Source organism: Rhinolophus sinicus, chromosome 8 (genome assembly GCF_057876585.1).
Source record: "Rhinolophus sinicus isolate RSI-liver-muscle chromosome 8, RSI-T2T, whole genome shotgun sequence".
Taxonomy (NCBI): domain Eukaryota; kingdom Metazoa; phylum Chordata; class Mammalia; order Chiroptera; family Rhinolophidae; genus Rhinolophus; species Rhinolophus sinicus.
The window spans coordinates 60,137,560-60,157,404 of record NC_142508.1 but is presented as its reverse complement, the minus strand read 5'-3'; the positions used below and the strand labels follow the sequence as shown (position 1 = coordinate 60,157,404).

At 51.1% G+C, this 19,845-nt stretch overlaps 2 protein-coding genes across 9 annotated transcripts in view; one reads left to right on the top strand and one right to left on the bottom strand.

Moving 5' to 3' along the window:
- The window catches only part of ZNRF1 (zinc and ring finger 1), a 95,373-nt gene extending 86,792 nt beyond the window's left edge, over window positions 1–8,581 (top strand). Inside the window, exons 3-5 of one of the 5 annotated variants that reach the window (XM_019710556.3) lie at window positions 2,574–2,679; window positions 4,324–4,415; window positions 7,314–8,581. In XM_019710556.3, the coding sequence (XP_019566115.1) occupies window positions 2,574–2,679; window positions 4,324–4,381 (164 nt within the window). In that variant the 3' untranslated portion in view covers window positions 4,382–4,415; window positions 7,314–8,581. Of the gene's footprint in view, window positions 1–2,573; window positions 2,680–4,216; window positions 4,416–5,337; window positions 6,626–7,213 lie in introns of those variants that run through there. The other 4 variants (XM_088800235.1, XM_019710539.3, XM_019710546.3 and 1 more) reach the window with 4 other exon arrangements.
- A 1,084-nt stretch (window positions 8,582–9,665) lies between these two features.
- On the bottom strand, window positions 9,666–14,345 carry LDHD (lactate dehydrogenase D). Of its 4 annotated transcripts, none has more exons than XR_012490128.2 (11): window positions 14,204–14,345; window positions 13,231–13,343; window positions 12,872–13,013; window positions 12,506–12,647; window positions 12,212–12,371; window positions 11,696–11,895; window positions 11,473–11,601; window positions 11,268–11,395; window positions 10,573–10,707; window positions 10,375–10,486; window positions 9,666–10,286 (listed from the first exon to the last, which is right to left on the bottom strand). XR_012490128.2 is itself a non-coding variant. In XM_019710519.3 (11 exons), the coding sequence occupies exons 1-11, from the start codon at window positions 14,276–14,278 to the stop codon at window positions 10,121–10,123; spliced, it is 1,458 nt and encodes a 485-aa protein (XP_019566078.2). In that variant the 5' UTR covers window positions 14,279–14,345; the 3' UTR covers window positions 9,666–10,120. The 4 variants fall into 4 exon arrangements, 3 of the variants coding, with proteins under 3 accessions (XP_019566078.2, XP_019566086.2, XP_088656360.1); XM_019710519.3 differs by having other exon boundaries at window positions 10,573–10,663; XM_019710527.3 differs by having other exon boundaries at window positions 10,573–10,663; window positions 11,696–11,760.
- Window positions 14,346–19,845: the final 5,500 nt, after the last annotated feature.

Here is a 19,845-nt window from a genome sequence, read left to right as displayed (position 1 = left end):
TGGAGTCACCATGGCCTTCTAGGCCATGGAGAATCCTTATTTTATGAGCCTCAGATGTTTCCCTTTGGACCCACGTAATCAGAGGGCACAGAGAACCAGCATTGGTGGAGGAGGGCACCAAGCAGAAGGTCCCTGGCCGCTCACCAGCCCTCTGACTTAGGCAAGATGTCTGACTTCTTTCCTCATTTGTAAAGTGGGGACAGTACCCTGTGCCCTGCGTTGTTCCTAAGATCGCGGGTCTCAAGTGAAAATGTACACACACACACACACCTGAGTGTGTATCATGGGCAATATTCATGAACAATTAAGATTTTTCAATACTGGAGAATTGATCCTATATCAAGCTGTCCTTTCTTCACATCCATGATCCTGCTCTCTTGGTGTTTCTCCTGTAGTTTTGAGAACTTCCGGGTAACCTTTTGCTTACTTCACCTCTTTCACTGGCCTTTCAGATATTAAGGTTGACCTGGGTTTGTATTTTGCCTTCTATGGATTTCAGTCTAAATTTTCTCTCCAGACAATCTCTTTATCCCACATCTACGATCTGTCGCCAACGTCTCTCTTCTAAACGCCAGATCTAGATTTGAACAGACTGACGGAGGTTTCCATTAGTGTGTCCCGGTAGAGACGCCTGGTCAGCACCTCCCACCCAGCGATGAATTCATTTCATTCCCATGCCTGTCCTTCTCCTCCTGGGTTCCCTCTTCGTGACAATCGCCCGCCGTTTGCCCAGCTCCCCTGTTAATGCAGAATTCCTCCCTTCCTGCCCCCATTGCTAGTGTATGAGTTCATACCCCCTGCATTGTTGCATCGGCTTCTAGAATGGGCTCCCCCATCTGTGGGGTCTTCAATCCCTCCTCCAGTAGTTTCCGGAGACCAGATGGGATCAGAGTGCATCTCTCGGGCCTCGCAGTGAGCCAGATAAAGCCCAGGCACTACAGCAGGACACGGGTCTGGTGTCATCTTCCCTCCTGCCTCCCCTCCACCGGCACCCCGACCCCTTGCCCCAGGAGTCTCTCTGCACCTGTCATAGCAAACTCCCTGCAGTTCCCAGGTACACAAATACAGTTTGTTCCCTTTGCCTGGAATAATCCTTTTCTGAACAGGCCTTACCCTGATTAGGCATCTTTCATACCTCATACTGGGGCCTGGATACATTATAAGACCTGCTAGAAATTCCTGAAATTTCCATTTTCTTGTCTGTCCTCTCCTGTTAGACTCTGAGTTTCTTGAATCCTGAGTTCGTGGCTTATTCACTGAGTGGCCAGTGCCCAGAATGTCTTAGAAATGTTATAAAGGACAGCTGCCTCGCTGTGGCACTCTCCCTGCTGCGCTCAGCTTCCGTGGCCGTGGCTTTGCTGGGGCCCACGGTGTGCTACAGCTTTCTTCCCTTCCTTCTTTTGTGTGGGGATGGCGGGGGCAGTTTCCTTTCTAAAAAAATAGAGTTGTGCAGTTTAGTGACATTTAGAATATTCACAATGCTGTACAACCACCGTGTCTTATCTATTTACCAACACTTTCGTCACCCCCAAAGAACGCCTCTTGCGTGACTCCACTTACATATTTAAGTGATATTTAAGTGATATTTAAGACAGGCAGCCTCCTAGAACCAGGGACTAGAATGGTGGTTGCCAGAGGCTGAGGGGAGAGGAAATGGGGACTTGCTACTCAGCAGGTAAAAAGTTTCAGTTATGCAAGATGAGTAAGTCCTAGAGCTGTGCTGTACAACGTTGCACCTGTAGTTAAGATAATACTGTATTGTACACTTAACAACTTGTTAAGAGGGTAGATCTTAGCTTAAGTGTTCTTACCACAAAAGAGAAAACCCCTTGCACAGCCACTCCCCAATCCCTCCTGCCCTCAGCCCCAGAGCTACTTTTTGTATTTACCTATGTATTTGCCTATTCTGGACACTTCGTATAATACAATTGTACAAGAGGTGGCTTTTTGTGTCTGGCGGCTTCTTTCACTTAGTGTAGTATTTTTGAGCTTGTGTCCATTTGTTGTTCTTTTTTCGTGGCCGAGTAGTATTCTATTGCATGGATATACCACATTTTGTTTATCTGTTCATTAGTTGGTGGACTTTTGGGCTGTTTCCTCCCTTTGGCTATTGTGAATAATGCTGCTACAGACGTGCATGTACAAGTATTTGCTAGAGTACCTGTTTCTTCCGTTCCTCCTTGCCTTCTACCACTTTCTCCATCATCATATTTTCCCAAACCAAACACCAGTGCACCTGGTCTATGTGTATGTTTAGGGGAAAAGTCTACACAGGGAAACAGGTTGCCTCATGCTGCGTGTGCCACGTGTCTCTCCCTCCCCAAGCCCCCTGGGCCACTTATTTGGTGATTAATCCCATTCTGTCTTTAGACAATAAACTTGTGATGCGCGTGTCTTGTCTCTGCAGTGAGAGCCTTCAGGGCCAGGTCCATCCTGGGCTTCTTTGTCACCACAGAGCCTAGTACACGTGGGGTGACCCAAGCAGTCCCAACCAGTTACAGCCCCATGCCTGCTTGGTGCCACCTGTCTGCTGGTGGTGACCCTCTCCCACTCTCCTTGTCCCCCCTTTGCAGATGACGTGCTGACTAAAGACGCGGGGGAGTGTGTGATCTGCCTGGAGGAGCTGCTTCAGGGGGACACGATAGCCAGGCTGCCCTGCCTGTGCATTTATCACAAAAGGTACGAGAGGACGGCAGGGCCAGCTCAGCCAGATCCCAGAGGGCTTCTTCCCCGTGGGTCCGGGGAGAGGAAGTCAGACCCTCATCACTAGCCATTCTGTCTCCTTTTGTTGAGGGATGGCCTCCTCCCCCACCTTCCTGCCGGGCTCTGAGCCAGCAGACACGCCGAGTGGAATTGCCAGAGGTTTTGCTCTGGTTTGACAGCCTGGATGGTGAGGGCTGATGGGGAGACCTGTGGAGCCCCACAGGTTGAAGGTGCTTTTGGCTCTTTTTCCAAAGAGCCAAAAATTCCCTTCTTTGGAAGGTTGATTTCCGTCCGTCTCTCCAAGTTTCTTCTCCCTCCACTAGCCCCCTGCTTCACAGGGGGAGGCCCCTCATCTGTGCGAGGCAGGCAGTGTGGAACGGCATGCTTGCTGCCCCTGTACCCGCCCCTGCTCCCCAGAGGGCCAGGCGGCAGGAATAGCCACTACCTGTGGGGCCACGGCACTGAAAGCTGCTATAATTAGCAGGGCTGAGATTTATCCTCAGTCTCCGGCATGAGCCTTGTTCTTGTTTCCGACTGGAAAGAAGACACCTCCTTACCCAAGAGGGAGGACACTCTGTACTGCCTATGGCCGCCACCTGCTCTTGGCTCCTCGAGCCCCAAAGCTTCTGCCTGACACATGGGCTTTTCCAAAACCTGAGTCACTGGGCCACTGGCCACAGGGCAACAGTGACACCCGGCGCATGGATGTGGCTGACACAGGCGAGGCTCCAGGTTAGCCTGGGGGAGGGGTCTGGGTCTGGGTCCAGCACAGAGTTCTCCAGCATCCTAGCCAGGCACCAACCAGGCCTAGAAAAAGGGAATATTTGGCTCTAGGAAGAATTATGCAAATTATCTGTCTGATCCCTGTCTTTGAAAATACCCAGATGTTGGTTTACAATTCCGAAAGCTGTCTTAGGGCGATCTCTGTTCCCTCTCTGACTCAGGCAGTCCTTTCTGTAAACACTAGAGACCAGGGTCTCACGGTCAGCCTCCTGTCCCCTTAGCAATGTCACTAAGCCAGAAGGCCATCCTTTTTCTCGGGGAAGTGCTAGATGCTGGCTGCGACCACAGCAAACTGTGCCAGGTAGCTTGGGGGGTCTCCTAAGAAGTTACCCACCAGTGAGGGAGCATCGAGCTGTCCCTTTGACCCAGGGGAGGGTTCTCTCAGGTTCCCAGAGGTCAGAGTAATGGCCAGTCTTCTGGGTCTTTGTTCCCACTTCCTGCCCTCCAAGCCTGAGACATGGCTGACTAGCTGCCCTGTACAGTCTGCCCACTCTCCCCTTCTCACTAGTAGCTGTTGCCATCGTCCTGGGCTCCATGCAGGTAAAGTCTTGATCCCTCTCAAGGCCACACTCCCCTCTTCCCGCAGCATCCCGATCCACCCCAGTCCTGTACCCACCATGCCAGGTCGGCTGCCCTGGCTGAGCCAAGATCAGTTTGGTGTTCTGCCTTCTTGCTGCTTCAGAAAGCGGGTATCTGGGGACACGCTTGTTTTCCCCTGGGGTCCTCGCAGGCGAGATTTAGGAAACCCCTGCTCAGAAACCTGACCCTTGGAGCGAGCCCCCTAAGGAGCGGCCTGGTCAGCGGTAACCTGTCTCCCCTTGCCGCCTCCCGTCTCAGCTGCATAGACTCGTGGTTTGAAGTGAACAGATCTTGTCCAGAACACCCCGCGGACTGACCCTGCTGGGCTCGCTTGCTGATTCCTCTCAAAGGTGAGCTGGTGGTTGGGGGTGCTACGTGCTCAAGGCTTGGGGTCAGATCATTCTGGGGCCTGGGCGTGAGGGCTGAGTTGCCCCTACATACCCCGCCCCTGGGAGGGGCGTATCTTATCAGTTAGTAGTTCTGTTAGGGGAAAATTATTCTGGGAGGGCTAAGAGATGCAAACTCGCACAGTTATAAAGAAAAACCTGCTCAGTATAGTTGATTCGCTGGGGAAAGATCAGTCTATGCCAGACGTCTAGGGTGACTCTCCCTGAGGAAGGCAGAGCCCTTTGGAATGTGCCAGGTAGGAGAAGCAGCGTGAGCTCAGGAGCCAGACACCAGGCTGACGCCCAGCCTGCTCTGTGCTCACTGAGTGGCTCTGGCAGGTCAGCTCCTCAGGGGCGCTGACTCCTCTTTGGGGACGGGGATAATCTCGTTCCCCATCCCTGTTTGGACATCACACTTACTAAACAAGACAGTCTGGGGGACGGTGTCCGTCATCATTCCACTGCTGGCTCTTCCTGCCTCAGGCCACTTCCCCTGCTGCCAGATGGATCTGAGGCCTGCAGGCCAGACTTGGCCCCACTCACCCCACAGCTCAGGTTCCTGGTTCCACAGCAGGCCAGTGCAACTAACTTCCCCAAAGTGTGCACACGTGTCCCCCGATAGAGCCTTCTGGTCTGGCCTCTCCATTTCTTCCCCAGGGCACCCTGCTTTACTATAAGCTGACCATCCTCTCCTGTCCCCCATCCTACTTGTCCCTTCCGAGTTCTGGACTGGCACCTTTCTTTTTTCCTGGCAAATAGACACCCCCCCCCCCCCCCCCAGCAACCAAAATTCTGACTCCACCTCATCTCACATCCAAAGGTTTTGGGGCCTCTTTTTTTTTCTCTTTCTCTTATTTTTTGTTTGTTTTCTCTTATTCTTTGTTAGGCTTATTTTATTTATTCCAAGTAAACTCCCAGAACAGCTGATGATGGCAGACAAATCAGGGACATTTGCTCTTTTTACCTTCACCTCAAACACTGAGGACAAGGGGAGAAGAACCAGCGAGGGTGAGAGTGAGGCAGAGGGAGTGGAGCCTGGTGCTGGAGTCCAAATTCCCGGCATGTTTGCCTTCTTGGGGCCCCAGGACTGGAACCACAGGCGCCCCTGCCTGGTGTCAGCCCGATGGAGCATGACTTACGTATTGTGGTCCATACAGGGACAGCCAGCTCTGTTCCTGAGAGGAGGCTTCGGACACTGGGGCAGAGCTGAGTTGGGGACACCAGTGGGAACAGGGCACCCCTACTGCACTGACTTCTGGAGAATGGTTCTCCCTTTCTCCCTGAGGACACCAAATTGGATGAGCCGCGAGTTTGAGAGAAGAAAGAATCAACCACCACCCTTCCCCTCACCCCTCATCCCAGGAGGGAAAGGGCATTTTCTTTTTCACCTTTGGAAGGCGTTGTGGGTCTGTCTCTAAAGTGTTTACCAAAAAACAAACAAAACAAAACAAAACAAAAAAATTATAAAAAAAAAGTCTAGTGTCGACTGGTGTTTTCCCTCGTGATGTTTACTGATTGCTGTCTGCTGCCCAGCTAGAACAGAAACGCACAGAGCCAGGTTCACGCCACTCCTGTCCTGACGTTACGGGAGCCCCAGCACAGCACCCTGTGCCCAGCGCCCCGTCAGCCCTCTCCATCACCAACCTCTCTGCCTTGGTTTTCTTTGTCCATTTTTCTGGCTTGGTTTTGCACTTTTCTCCCTGTGGGACCCTGAGATCTTGACTTCATTGCCAAAACAACCCATGGAAGACCTTCTCCCCCCTCCATTCCCGTTTCTTCTCCCTCCCTCCCTCCCGGTTCTGGTCAGTTCAGAGGATTTAACAATCACAAGTGTCCTGCAAAAATCCTGAACATTTTTCTTAGACCCTTGTGGATTCCCCCCCCGTCCTGAAAACTTAAACAGACAAACAAAAGACTTATTAAAGGAATATGTACAGCTACCCCTGTTTTCAGGCACTCTGAGAACATTTTAGCCATTGATGGTCACACGTGGCATCAGCCCATGCAAGATAGGTTTCTTCTGTATTTATATATTAAAATACAAAAAAAAAAACCAACCTTATAAAATGTTTAAAAAAATGTTCAAAGCTGGGGGAAAGGCTTTCTTCATTAGTTAAGATGTTTTGATATGGTATTAAAACAATGTCTAATAAAAGATGCACTGTGTGACTTTATTTTAGTGAAGTGTTGTTACACAATCAGGAAATGGGGATTGAAGGCCTGTCCCCCACGCCTCCCCTAGCCACTAAGCCTTCCTTCAGGCTACTACTTGGGGCTGCAGGTGTACTGGGATTCTCAGAGCAGTCATGCCTGGATAGAGGAACGTGCTGGTCAGACCTCAGTCCCCCAGCTTTACTAACCCTCTCCGGCATCGTGGAGTCAGTCTGCCGTCACCTGTGGAGTGGTTGTAACAGAACTCTTGTGAAAGAGCTGCAGGGGCAAAGATCTTGCAGCCACTGGAGGCTGCAAGGATGTGGGTTCTCCCAGGTGTTTGCCTAGCACTGTGCCCCTCACCCCTCACCCCCCAGTCTCGGCTCCCTGCTCCACATCCTGCCCTGCCTGTTCAGTGGGAGTCTCAGTGCTGACTCATGGGCATGCCTCATTGAGGCCCAGAAACAGGCCCTGGTTTGGGGCTAAGCCAGCTCAGAGCCTTGAACTAGAACCAGCCACTCAGGGCTCACAAGAGTTGGCACACCTTGGGCTGGGCGGGAAGCTCTGGACAGGGGATAGCAGTGCACGCCTGGCCTCTGTCCCTGTGCCAGACAGGCTCCCGGAGCAGCAGTCCAGAGCCTCCTGCATAGCCTGCGAAGGAAAGCTCTGGAGGGAGACGACTCCGCACCCTCTCTGCTCTGCCCTTCTCAGGCCTCCCGTGTGCTGTTGCCTCCGTGGGCTCTAATCCCTCCAGGCCCTGGCTCTGCACTCATCTCGGTCAAACACTTCCTGAAGCACCTACTCCGCGAGGTACCGCAGGCCTGTGGGCAAATGTGAGCCAAGGTACAGGCACCCTCAGCACGTTCAGAGAAATACTAAAGAACTTGTGTGTGGGTCTAAGCCCGAGCCTCCCAGTCAGACCCATCTGAAGTGGAGACCCCAGGACTGACGATCACCACGGCGGCCAGAACATGGGCCCTAAACTGTCTGCGTACGTCTCTGCTTCTTGGCAGAATGATCTTGAGGAAACCACTTCATTCGTCTAATCTTCAAATTCCTCGCATGTGAAGTGGGGACAGAATCACGCAGCTCAGAGGTCACTGTGAGGGTCAGAGAGTCTGCCTGCCACATGCGTATCAGGCTCCCTGGTAGCTTCGTCAGAGCAAAGAGCACTGTTCTATTCACAGCACCTCCTGCTTCTGCCTGGCAACTGTGTCTCCCTGTTCTATATTTAATTCCTCCAGCAAAGCTGGCCCTGCCGGAGATCTCCTTGTCTGACCCCCTAGGCCTGCAGGCAGAGGCCTGTGTGCCCCTCAGTTGCTCAGGCCTGGTCAGCAGAGTTCTGGGTGAGCTGAGTGGTCGTGCGCCAGGCAACGCAAGGCTGGAGCCCACGCTGGGTGCTATTCCAGGCTCCTGGGGCTGGTGCTTACCCCCCTCCCTGCCCCCAGCGACTTCTACTCCCACCCTGCACACTGCAGCCCTCTGCGGCTACTGTGGCCTCCAAATTGAGACCTAGGTGCCAGCATCTGGATGGGGTCGGGGTTGGACACGGGTGTTGGGGTTTCCCAGGTAGAACTGGTATCTTGTCAGCCTCCATCCAGACAGCTCTCCCAGCTCGGAGGAGAGGGGATCAATCAGCAGGAGCTGGGAGGTAGGTTCTACCCACTCCCTCTGCTGAGGGTCCCCACGCACGGGGGCTTCCTGGACAGGAGCACCTCACTAATATCATCTAGTAGCATTTGATGATGTTGAGGTGTTTAGGAGAATGTCCTTATCCTTAGGAGACAGATGCTGAATTATATAGATGAATGATGTCAAGAAATGTGTAACAATTTCAAATGGTTCCCCCAAAATACAGCAAATAAGACAAAAATATTCATTGTTGAATTGTCAGTGGCTGGTATGTGAACTGTGTGCTTGTTCTTTAACTCTTCTGTATGTTTGGAATTTTTCCTAATAAAAGTGTGGGGAAATGGTCATTTGTTGAGCACCTACTAGTTGCCGGGTAGTGGGAGGCACATCGGGGAAGAGCCCTACCCCTGCAGCATTGGCCCCTGGGAGGCGAGGTCTAGTGAGCTGTGTGTCTGTGGACAGTGTGTGGGCTTGTTTGGGAGGGGGCCAATGAGATTTGTCCCACATCACCCCCTGGCACAGCTACTGTTCCCAGCCAGCACAGCCAGGGGACAGAAAAGTCACAGAGGAGTGAACTCCAGCTTTGCTCCGTGTTGACACAGAGGAAGGATTCCAGGAACCAAGTGGACCAAGGAGTCACAGAGGGGCTGCCTCTGCTGATGGGACTGGGGGTGGCGAGGAGATGGAGGCAGGGAAGGAGCTTAGAGGTAACAGGAGAGGGGAGATGGAGGTTGCACCCGAATGGCTGGCCAAACACCTTTCCGAAGGGGCCAGGCCCAGGGGGAGGGAGATGGACCCATACAATAGGCTCCTAGGACCTGCAGTGGGGCGCACAGTTTAGAGATTGGCTCCCAGGACACCAGGCCCCTCCCCGACCCTAAGAAGTTGGGGGATGAGAGCTGTATGCCCCAACAGGTGGTGAGTTAGGTGCCACTGCCCAAAGCAGTCTGTGGTGTCTGAGTTTATGGTGTCAGGCGCCCTCTCGTGGGCTTACAGGGAACAACTCACACCCTAGTCCAGTAGCTCTAGCAGTGATCCCAAGGCAGGGGCATGCCCAGTGGCAGATCCTGACTTTCAGGGCAAAAAACCTGGGCGTGTAATACATCACATGATAAGGCAAATCACTTCCATTTCCAACAATTGGTAGCAGCTGCTTAAAGAACATGTTCAGACTGTCCTAAGACCCGGGCTCAGTGGGGGAGTCTGTCGTAAGAGATGCTGGCTGTGGGCAAGTCCTCAGGCCCTGGGGTTCTCAGCAGAGCAGTTGGGACCGGGACCTGGGTCCCTGTAAGTGACCTTCATCTGTAGCCTCAGGCTGCAACAAGTCAGAGGACAGGTCCGGAATGAGGGATGAGTGTGTCACTGGCCAAAGGACAGAGAACCTGAGTGGGGGTGGCATGGGAAGCCGTTCACAGGTACTGCCTGCTCATCTCCATGTTGCCGCAAATGGGGTTCAGGTTTATTTTGAGAAACCCAAGAAGCAATATCAAGGTCTCCTTCCACACCAAGAAAGGAGTATTCCTGTCACCAGGCAGAATAGGGCTAAGGGTGCTGGGTCCCTCAGGCTTGGTCCCAGGCCTCCAGCAATGGATGGAGAGGAGTCATGTTAGTCTTTGGGGTGACCCTTTGGGGTCCAGGACAGGATGTGTAAGAGAACAGAGAGGAGGAAGCATCACCGGAATGACCCTGAGCCATTTACTAGACCAAAGGCTCCTGAGGACACAAGAGGTCCAAGAAGGAGCCAAGTGTCCAGGCTTCTCGCCTAGCCTCTGGCCTTGGGTTCCAGATCAGAGGGAAAGGCAGAGCTGTTCTCTGTCGTTAAGCAAGATTCCAGAACAGAAGGTTCCATTGTCTGGGGGCTTGGGGGCCAAGTGCTCGGGGCCCCCTCACAGCATCTTGCCCGGGTTCATAAGGCCTCGGGGATCCAGTGTAGCTTTGAGCTGCCACATGGTCTCCATGCCCACGGTGCCCACCTCCTCCTGCAGCAGCTGCCGCTTGCCCAGCCCAATGCCATGTTCCCCAGTGCATGTCCCACGGAGTGCCAGTGCCCGTCTGGGAGGCAGAGGAAAAGAGATTCTCAGCGGGGAGCTCCTCCCTCTGCAGCTCTCCCCGCAGCTCCCTGGCCAGGGTTTATTCTTACCTGCCCAGCTGGTGTGCGAAGACCTCAACCCTGTGGATCTCGTCGGCGTCCTCCGGGTCTACCAGTAGGAGGCAATGGAAGTTGCCATCGCCCACGTGTCCAACAATGGCTCCTACGGGCCCAGAGGACAGAGCTGCCATCCCCAGCCCAGCCTTCCACCCTCCACCCTGCCGCGCTCCAGCAGTGGGCAGGCAGAACCTGTGAGCCCCGAGGCCTTCAGATCCTCCTTGGTCTGCACCAGGATCTCCGGCAGCCGGGAGATGGGCACACAAACGTCGGTGGCATAGCCCTGGAACAGGGGGCGGGCCTGTGAAGTCCTCCCCTCACCCCTGCCTGCCCAGAGGTAAGGTTCAAGGTTAAGAACTGTAGTCAAGGTTAAGAACAGCTCCGAGGAGGCTCAGCCTCACGACCCCAGTGTCCCCTGTACAAGATGATGGCCAGGCGTGTTCTCCAGGCACAGCTACCGTAGCAGAGGCTTCCCCAGCTCCACAGCTCTCCCCTTCCTCCTCACCCTCACTGCTCCCCCAGTGCACACACATCTGAGCTTTTGCTGGAGCCCAGTCTCCCTCCTCTTCCTGTTGGCTAACACCTTCCACTTCATTATCCCTCTCTCCAGGAAGCTTATCCTCTGCACTCACAACAGCAGCTAAAAGCGCTGTGCTGGGCCTGCTCCAGGGTCCCTGTGCACAAGGCCTGGCTCACCGCAGGAGCTCTCTGGAGGGTTTGGCAGATGACTCTGCTTTCCCTCTAGACAGTGTCTGAGAAACAGCTGCGTGGGGGCAGTCCTGTCCCTGTGGGCCTCGGCCTGCTGCTCTGGACACCAGGGTAGTGGGCTGAGCAAAAAGGGTCCGTGGGCTGAGCCGTGAGTCCCGCCTCCCCCCAGCACAGCTCACCTTGCAGCCTGGCCGCAGGGCCAAGATTGCATACCAGGCGTTGTGCCTTGCGGTCCAGAGTTGGCTGCGCTGCTCTGCCTCCTTGGCCCAGGAGAAGTGGGAGGCTCCGTTGTACTGGACAATTTCCTCTGTGGGGAGTGAGGGGTTGATACCAGGCTCTACTTTGGGCAGCCTGTGTCCTCCGCCCTATAGCACCCCAGCTAACCTGTCCTCTGTAGCTGCTCTGCCAGTGCCTGCTCAGAGCCATGGAACTCAAGAAAGAGCGTGGGTGCCACGGAGCAGTTCAGGTTGCTGTACCTGTTGCAGGCATCCATCATGACATCATCCAGGAACTCTGGGACCAAGGGGAGGGCAGGTGAGGTAAGGCCTGGTCTTCAAAGGGGACCTCTTCTGGGGAGCCCACCTGGACTGTCCAGTCCCCAGCTCACCAATGCGGGCCACGGGCACTGCAGCCTGGAGGATGTGTATGGTGCTATCCACGGCCGCCTGGACACTGGGGAATGCACAGGTGGCAGCCACTATGGCCTCAGGGACAGGGTGCAGGCGCAGTGTAGCTGCTGTGATGAGTCCCAGTGTCCCCTCAGAGCCCACAAAGAGCCCGGTGAGGTTGTAGCCAGCTGCACTCTTCCTGGGACCCAGGGACACACAAGGTAGGTGAGAGCCCAGGCCACTTGGCAATAGATTTCTATCCAGGAGCCTGGAGCTGGAAGCTAGGCACTGTCCCCCAGGGCCCTGCCGGGTGGGGTGCTGAGCCTGAGGTATGGGCTATCCCCATCAGCCTAGACTGCCATCAAGGCAGAGACGTTGTCTGGCACAGCTCATATTTGCCTCGTGCAAGAAAAATGAACTCCCGTACTATCAGATCCATCCCAGGTGACACGAGTTTCAGAAGCCTGGCCCACCTATCCAGGAGGCCCCCGTCGCCGTGGGTAGAGGGTGCTCACCGGAAATGACGGCTTTGGCCTGCGGTGTGAAGCAGCCGCCCGCCAGGCAGCACCACCTCCAGGTTCAGCACGTTGTCCCGCATGGTACCATAGCGCACAGTGTTGGTGCCCGAGGCCCCAGTGGCCGCCATGCCACAGAGAGAGGCGTCTGCCCCTGGGTCTGGAGGGCAGAGGGCAGGGAGAAGGTAGCGTAGGCAGGTGCACAGGGGCAGAGGGGTGACCTCAAGCCCCAGAAACAGCCCTGTCTCCAGGAGCCCTGAAGGCCCTGGGGAAGGGCCTCAAGTCCCAGCCTACCTACGGGAAACCAGAGGCCACTGTCCCGCACATAGGTGTTGAGTGCTTTGCGGGTGACGCCGGGCTCCACCACCACAGAGAAGTCTTCCGGATTCAGCTCCAGGATTCGGTCCATATGTGTCAGGTTGATACAGACACCACCCTGGCAGGAGGGGTGCCAAGGGGACAGCTGACCCAGGTCACCTGCCAGACCACAGCCCCTAGCACTCCACTTTGAAGCTGACCTCTTAGCAGCCAGACTGCAGCCCCAGGATGGCAGGTAAGGAGGATTGGACTTGGGCAATCAAGCTGGATGTGGTGGATTGGGCACCACAAATGTGACAAGTGTGATGGGACCAGAGCCTGGCCAGGGAGGGGCCACCATACCTGCACAGCACAGACTCCACCCTCAAGCCCGGTGCCTGTACCGAATGGGATGATGGGCACCTTTTGGCCATAGCACAGGGCTGCCAGCTGGCTGACCTGCTCCACATTCTGGGGCCACACCACGACGTCTGGAGGTTGGCACCTAGAACAAGACCCTCAGTGTTTAGAGGGGGTGTGGGACCCTCTGATCCCGCTCACATTTCAAGGATCCCTGAGATATTGCAGGGCCTGAGGCTGCACAATGGAAGAGGGATGTGGAGACAATGCCAGAGCACCCCAAAAAGATGAATAGGGAAGAAGCCAGCCTAGAATTCTCACTCCCAGCCAGGGGCTCTGACAGAGTGCAGGACCGCTTATACCTGTGCATTGACTCATCATGCCCGTGTTGCTCTAGGACTGAAGCAGCAGTAGACACATGGGGGCTCCCCACAACTGCCTTCAGAGTCTCCACAAAGTCCTTGCTGAGTTTGCCCTGCAGGGAAGAAACACATTGCCAGGGTCACTTACAGACACCTGGGGCCACAGAACTACTCCTGTGGCAGGTGGGAGGGATGGCGCTGGAGGGGAAGAGGGGCTGACAGCACCTCTGGCCTCCCCTTCACCCACACTGACACCACCCCCAAAAGCTAGAGGAGCCAGGCCTTGCCAGTGGGCCCACCCAAAGGAAATCCAGACACAACCATCAGGGTCAATGTTTTACTTCAGAAAAACTGCCACCTGGATAAAAATAAGAACCAGATTCACTCTACAAAAAGGGGTGTCAGCAGGGTTCCATAAAGTAGCCAGTCCTGCCTTAGTGACTGGTAAAGCTTAGTCATCTCTGTCCCTTTTCCAAGGCAGTGCCCCAGTCACACCAGGGACACAGCTTGTAAAAGGAAGGACAGGAAGAAAAAAGCTCCATTGCCCATCAACTGCAGTGTCCCCCACCCCGACACCACCGTAGCTGGGTGCTTGTAGGGCCCTCGGAGCCCTTCTGAGGATTTCTTCCCACTTTACAGATGGGGAGTGGAGGCCAGCAGGTCAAGGACAGAGCCTGGCCTAGACCCCAGGCCCTTGCTTCCTAGGCATTCTTTCAAAATGTCTGTGTACAAATTGGGAGTCCCAAAGGGGCACTACGGAGCCCTCAAACCTTTCATGTGACTTCCCTCAGCCCTGACTCATGAGAGCTGTGGGGTCTTTGGTCCATCTCACCCAACACCCACAGTGACACAGGGCAAGCCCAGTGATTCTCTGTTCAGGGTCACACGGAGCAGGGGTAGCACAGAGCCTGATGGGAGCTTGGCATAGGGGGGTGGGGGGCAGCCCACCCTCCAGAGGGATTCCCCTGCCTACCTGAGTCCCCCTGGAGCAGTAGCCCCTCCAAGGGAACAGGCCCCAGGTTACTGCCGCCCGGAGCAGACTGGCCATAGCTGGGCTGTAGCCAGAGGGGTGCAGATACTTAAGCCCAGTGGCTGTGCTGAGGGTGGAGCCTGCTTAAGGTGGCCCGGCTTAAGGTGGCTCTGCCAGACGTTGCTGAGTCTGGTACGTGAGCCAGGGCCAGTACTTCTGAAGGAGCGATGAGGTTTACTTAACACAAAGGGACACAGAATTGCAGGGCTTCCTGTGGTTCTTCAAAGGCAGACTCCTTGCCATGGCGTTAAGGGTCCTGCCAGTTCCTGCTGACCTCTCCATCTACCCCACTTCCTTCCAGTCTCCTCTTCGGCATCTAGCTCCAGCTTCACTTTCCACTCCTGTATACCCCTAGCCTGGCACACACCCTTGTCTTTCTCACCCTGCAAGTCTCAGCTCCGGTGTCACAGAGGGGACTGCAATCAGGGCTGTGAGGCTGAAAAGTGCAGGGGAAGGGAAGGAGTAGGGCAGTGAGGCAAGGCAGGAAATCTTTCTGGAAGAGGAAAACTAAGGATGAGCAGACGTTCACTAAATAAGTAAAGGGAAAAAATGTTGCATCCCTTTAATCTCCACCCTCCCACCAGGCAGATCCCAGGACCATGCTGGAGTGACGTGGCTGCTGCTCTTGAAGCTATTTCAAGTTCGGTTTTCCTCCCACAGCAAATTTGAAGGAGCATGTTGCTAACATTATTGAGCTAAAGCTATTCCTAGCTTTGTTTTTCTTCCCAATCGAATCAGAAATACAAACATCTGCTTAGGTTCTTCTCCCCATTACGTTGGAATGAGTTCACATTTCCACTCTCAATGTGTTGCTCAACTGGTAACACATTTCAGGGTAATCCTGAAATCCTCCAAATTGGCAGAGCGCCAGGCACGTACCTGGTCAACCCCTTTTGTAGAAAGAAAAGTGACCCAATAGAAGAGTATACATGGGCCCATGGGCAATGGTGAATGGCTTGGCTGGCTGGTCAGGGGCCGATTAGGAAAAAGATTGGCAAATGAGGGTCAAGGAGGTTTGGGAAGAAGCATGTAGTTGGAGCTATAGGAGTAGGTACAAAGTGATATCTTTCTATCACATGAATTACATGTTAACCCCCCCCGGAGAGCATCTACCATGGAAGAGACTAAACAAAGTAGATAACAGGATTCAGCCAGTTGTCATCGGCCAACCTCTGTCAATGACCACCGCAATACAGGCACAGTGGTAGTTGGGACTGAAGCTAATACTAAGCCCACCAGCCTGGGCACCCGTTCACTAAGGCTGATCTAACTACTGCCACTGCTATGGGTCTTCCCTACTGCAATACTGAATCCCCAACATGGTACCACTCCTCAGAGAGACCAGCCAGCCACCTAGTAACAAGCTGATTACGTTTATCTTGACTGAAATCAATACAACACATATTATGGTATAAGTTTGCCTCTCCTGCCTGCACGACCTCAGCCAGCACCACTGTCTGAAGACTCACAGTATTTGATCCACCGACATGGTATATAGCATATAACATCACCTCAGACCAAGCGACTCACTTTTTAACGAAGGAGGTGCAGTAGTGGGCAAACGACCTTGGGATTCACTAGTCCTAATGTACACTTCACCATCCAGAGCTGCCGACCTGAAGAGCAATAAAAGGAATGAATGGTGTTTGGAAGGTAGAGCTAAGGAACCAGCTTAGAGATTCATGTAGTCAAACGTCGTGCCAGAAGAGGAAGATTTCTTTTTCAATATGAATAACAAATATAGGATGAGTATCCAGATTATTTCTAACTTTTTATTTTGAGATAATTTTACACACAGAAAAGTTGCAAAAATGGTAGAGCGAATTCCTATATATCTTTCACTTAGTTTTCATTAATGTTTATGTTGTAAATAACAGTACCATTATCAAAGCTAAGAATTGGTAAAGTACTAACTGGTACAGTTAGAGAATTGGTACAATAGTAAACTACAAATTGGATTTCACCTGCTTTTCCACTGACGTCGTCTTGTTTTGAGGGAGTATTTATTTGTTTGTTTGATCCAAGATCTAATCCAACATCCCAGGCTGTATTTAGTTGTTTTGTTTCCTTTGTCTCCTGCAACCTATGACAATTTCTTAGTCTTTCCTTGTCTTTCGGACCTTGATATTTTGAGTACTAGTCAGTTACTTTATAGAATGTTCCTCAATTTTGGTTGTCTGATATTTTCTCAGGAGATTGAGGTCATGTGTTTTGGCAAGACTACCAAAGAGGTAGTGTGCCCTTCTCAGCATATCATGTCAGCAGTATAAGATGTTGATATGTCTCATTATTGGAGATGTTAACCTTGATCACTTAATGTAGGTGGTGTCTGTGAGGTTCTGCACTGTGAAGTTACTATTTTTCTTTTTGAACTTAAGAAATATATTTGGGGAAGTACTTTAAGACAGTGGCCAAAGCAAGTCACAGAGCAAGCCTCATTTTAATACGCAGGGAAACAGACTGCACCTTCTGCTAAGAAAACCTGCAAAGTCATGTTGCAGAGGGCATGGAGACAGGCAGGCCATTCATTGGGGCCACTTCTTTTTCATAAGGACCTCAAAATCCCACTGAGATATGAACTACTTCTGATACAGAAATAAGCTTTCTTCATGCTATTTGGCAAAATGTGGCCAACAGGTGGACACAAAGAAATAGTTGTTTGTGTATAAGGAAGAAGATAGATATTAATTACCTCAGTGTTCTTCAGCATTGCTTTTCTGGAAAAACAAAACAAAATACAAAACCAGTTTCCCATGGCATGAAAGAAACATTGTAGGTCATTATACAGTAAAGGGTTAACTAGGCAAGTATGGGTTGTCTAAACCCTGTGCCTTATGAAGAAAGGTTTGACTGTTGCCCAGCTCTTCAGAGGTAACCTCTAATCTCCTGAAATGTCTACCGATAAGAGTGTCTTTCTTTACCTGGAGGCCTTGAACCAGCCAGATAATTCATACTAGCAATGTGCTTTATGCTGGGGACCTTGGGCCACATGGCATTAGCTTGATCTCTGCTGGTCTGGAGACTAAGATGAGCTGTGTGAGCAGTCAGACATACCTATATGACCAACCCCCAATAAAAACCCTGGACACTAAGGCTCTCTGAGCTTCTGGTTAGCAACACTCTGTATGTGTTGTCTCACATCATTGCAGGGAGAATTAAGCACTGTATGTATGACCCCACTGAGAAGGACAACTGGAATCTTGTGTCTGGTGTCTCTAGGATGCCGCCTGTGTGCCCTTTTCCATTGCTGATTTTAGTCTATACCCTTTCACTGGGATAGACTGTAACCATGAGTGTGAACAGCTTGCTCAGTTCTGTAAGTCCTGGAGAATGACTGAAGCTGAGCATGTTCTTGGAGACTTTTAGACACAGTCATACTATCATTTTGAAACCATAGCAGATTATCTCGGTCAGAATTGAAACTTGCTGACTTCTCTAGGTTTTAGTTTTTCCATTTGTAAACAGGTATTTAGACTAACATACCCCTAATCCTTTCTATTTCCGGATCTACTCATAAAATGTGGGAAGCTTTGAATCAACTGCTTCATTTTGTTATAATACCTGGCCCAATAATACTCATACCCATGGCTTTCTGGCCTATAGGAAGTTATCTCTAAATCCTCTATAAAAACAGTATATTTAGTACTAAAACTTATTCAGAATGACTATCACCTTTTTTTCTTCTCAATGTGGGATAAATAGGATATTCTTTAGGTGTCTCTCCACAAGGAGGGGATAAAACAAGGAACTAGCTGGAGTTCTTTGCAGTCCCAAGACCTGGCCAGCTGGAGAGATGGGCTGATGGGTCAACTACTTACCGTGACATTATGCAGGGGTACTTGCTCCACTCAGGTGGGCATCACTGAAAAGTTGGGTGACAGGATGCAGAATTAGGCAACACTTGGTACACTCAGGTGGACAGGACTACAGAATTGGATGATGCTGGTAGTAGTTAGGTTTCAAGCATCATTAGTTCTTACCCCAGTCATTCATTCATTCCTCACCTATACCAAGCACAGGGCTGGGAAGGCAGTGATAAATGAGACAGACAATCCTCATATGCCCAGAGGATCCTTGGATGAAACCTTTCTAAGCCATTGGCCATGTAAGAATCCATTCTTTGAGGAGAAAGATGGACTTGTCAAATGCTAAGTTAACTGGATTTTGCAAGGTTCAGTGTGTTCCATTCCCCAGAGTTAATTTATCTTAAAAATAAAGGAAAGTTATATGGTGATTGAAGGAGAACTGACTCTAGGATTTATAGACGATGTAATACAGAATTGTACACCTGAAATCTATGTAATTTTACTAACAATTGTCACCCCAATAAATTAAAAAACAAATAAAAATAAAAACAAAGGAAAGAGAGCATGAGATATTCACTTTGCTCCATATCAGGAGAATTTTTGCAGACTTCCTACTTTGTAATTATGCCACGAGAAAAATAGATTGAAGGCCACTTCTTAGAGCCCCAAATATGGAGAGGAGAGCTGTGATTAGATATGATTCCTTCCCATCATCTCAGATATAAAAGAGGGAGGCAGGCCAATTTACAGGGAAGCGTTGTTGACTAGATGGAGTGGTGTTATCAGATTTTGGAAGTAATCCAAGGAAAGGAACATCCATCAGTAGGGATTTGATTATGGAGCCTACTATCTGATTATGGAGTCTTGGCTCAAACCTCACCTGCTCAGTAAAGCCTTCTCTATCCACTCTATTCAATAATGAATGTGCAGCCCAGCACTCCTGATACAACCTCCTTAGCAGTGAATGCCACCTGACACTGTATATTTCACTTAGTGTTTATTGCTTGTCCTCCCAACTAGAATGTAAGCTTACAAGGGTAGAGAGCTTTGTGTCTCATGCATAGTTGTGCCCTAGCACAGTGTCTGCCACCAGGCAGATGCTTGACAAAACTTGATTTCAGTAATGCTAATGCTGAATAAAAGAGTAGGAAATGAAGACACCTGGGGAAGAAACCTGAATCCATCATGCAGTACCTTAGAAAAAGAATCATGTTAAAACCTGGCAAGGAGAGGGAATCACTGTGAACACTGGCCAACAATTCTTTTGTTTTTTGGCTAACAATTCTTAAACATTGACCTTTTCAAGTTCAGAGTGCAGATGAAGGAACAGATAATTAATTAATAAAATTTAAGGTAATCAGGAAAATCCAGACCGTATGGAAATTCTTCAGAACACACAACCCAGTGTTTTCAGTATTTAAATGACAAAGGAAAATAAAGATACATATTAAAAGACATCAAGCGCAGGACGTGGACTCATTTGGATCTTGAGTTTTAAAAAATTGAAGACAATGCAGAACGTTTATGAAAAGCATTTGGAAATATGTATACCAACTGGCTATTTGAACACTATTGAGGAAACATTACTAATGTTTTAGGTGTGATCATTGCACACAGTGACTGCGCTTTAAGTGTGAGCTGCAGACCCCTGGGGTTTATAAGACACTACAGGGGATCCAGGAGGTCAAGATTATTTTAATAATAATACCTAGATGATGTTATTTTCCTATTTCATTGAGTTGACATTTGTCCTGATGGTGTAAAAGCAATTGGTAGGGG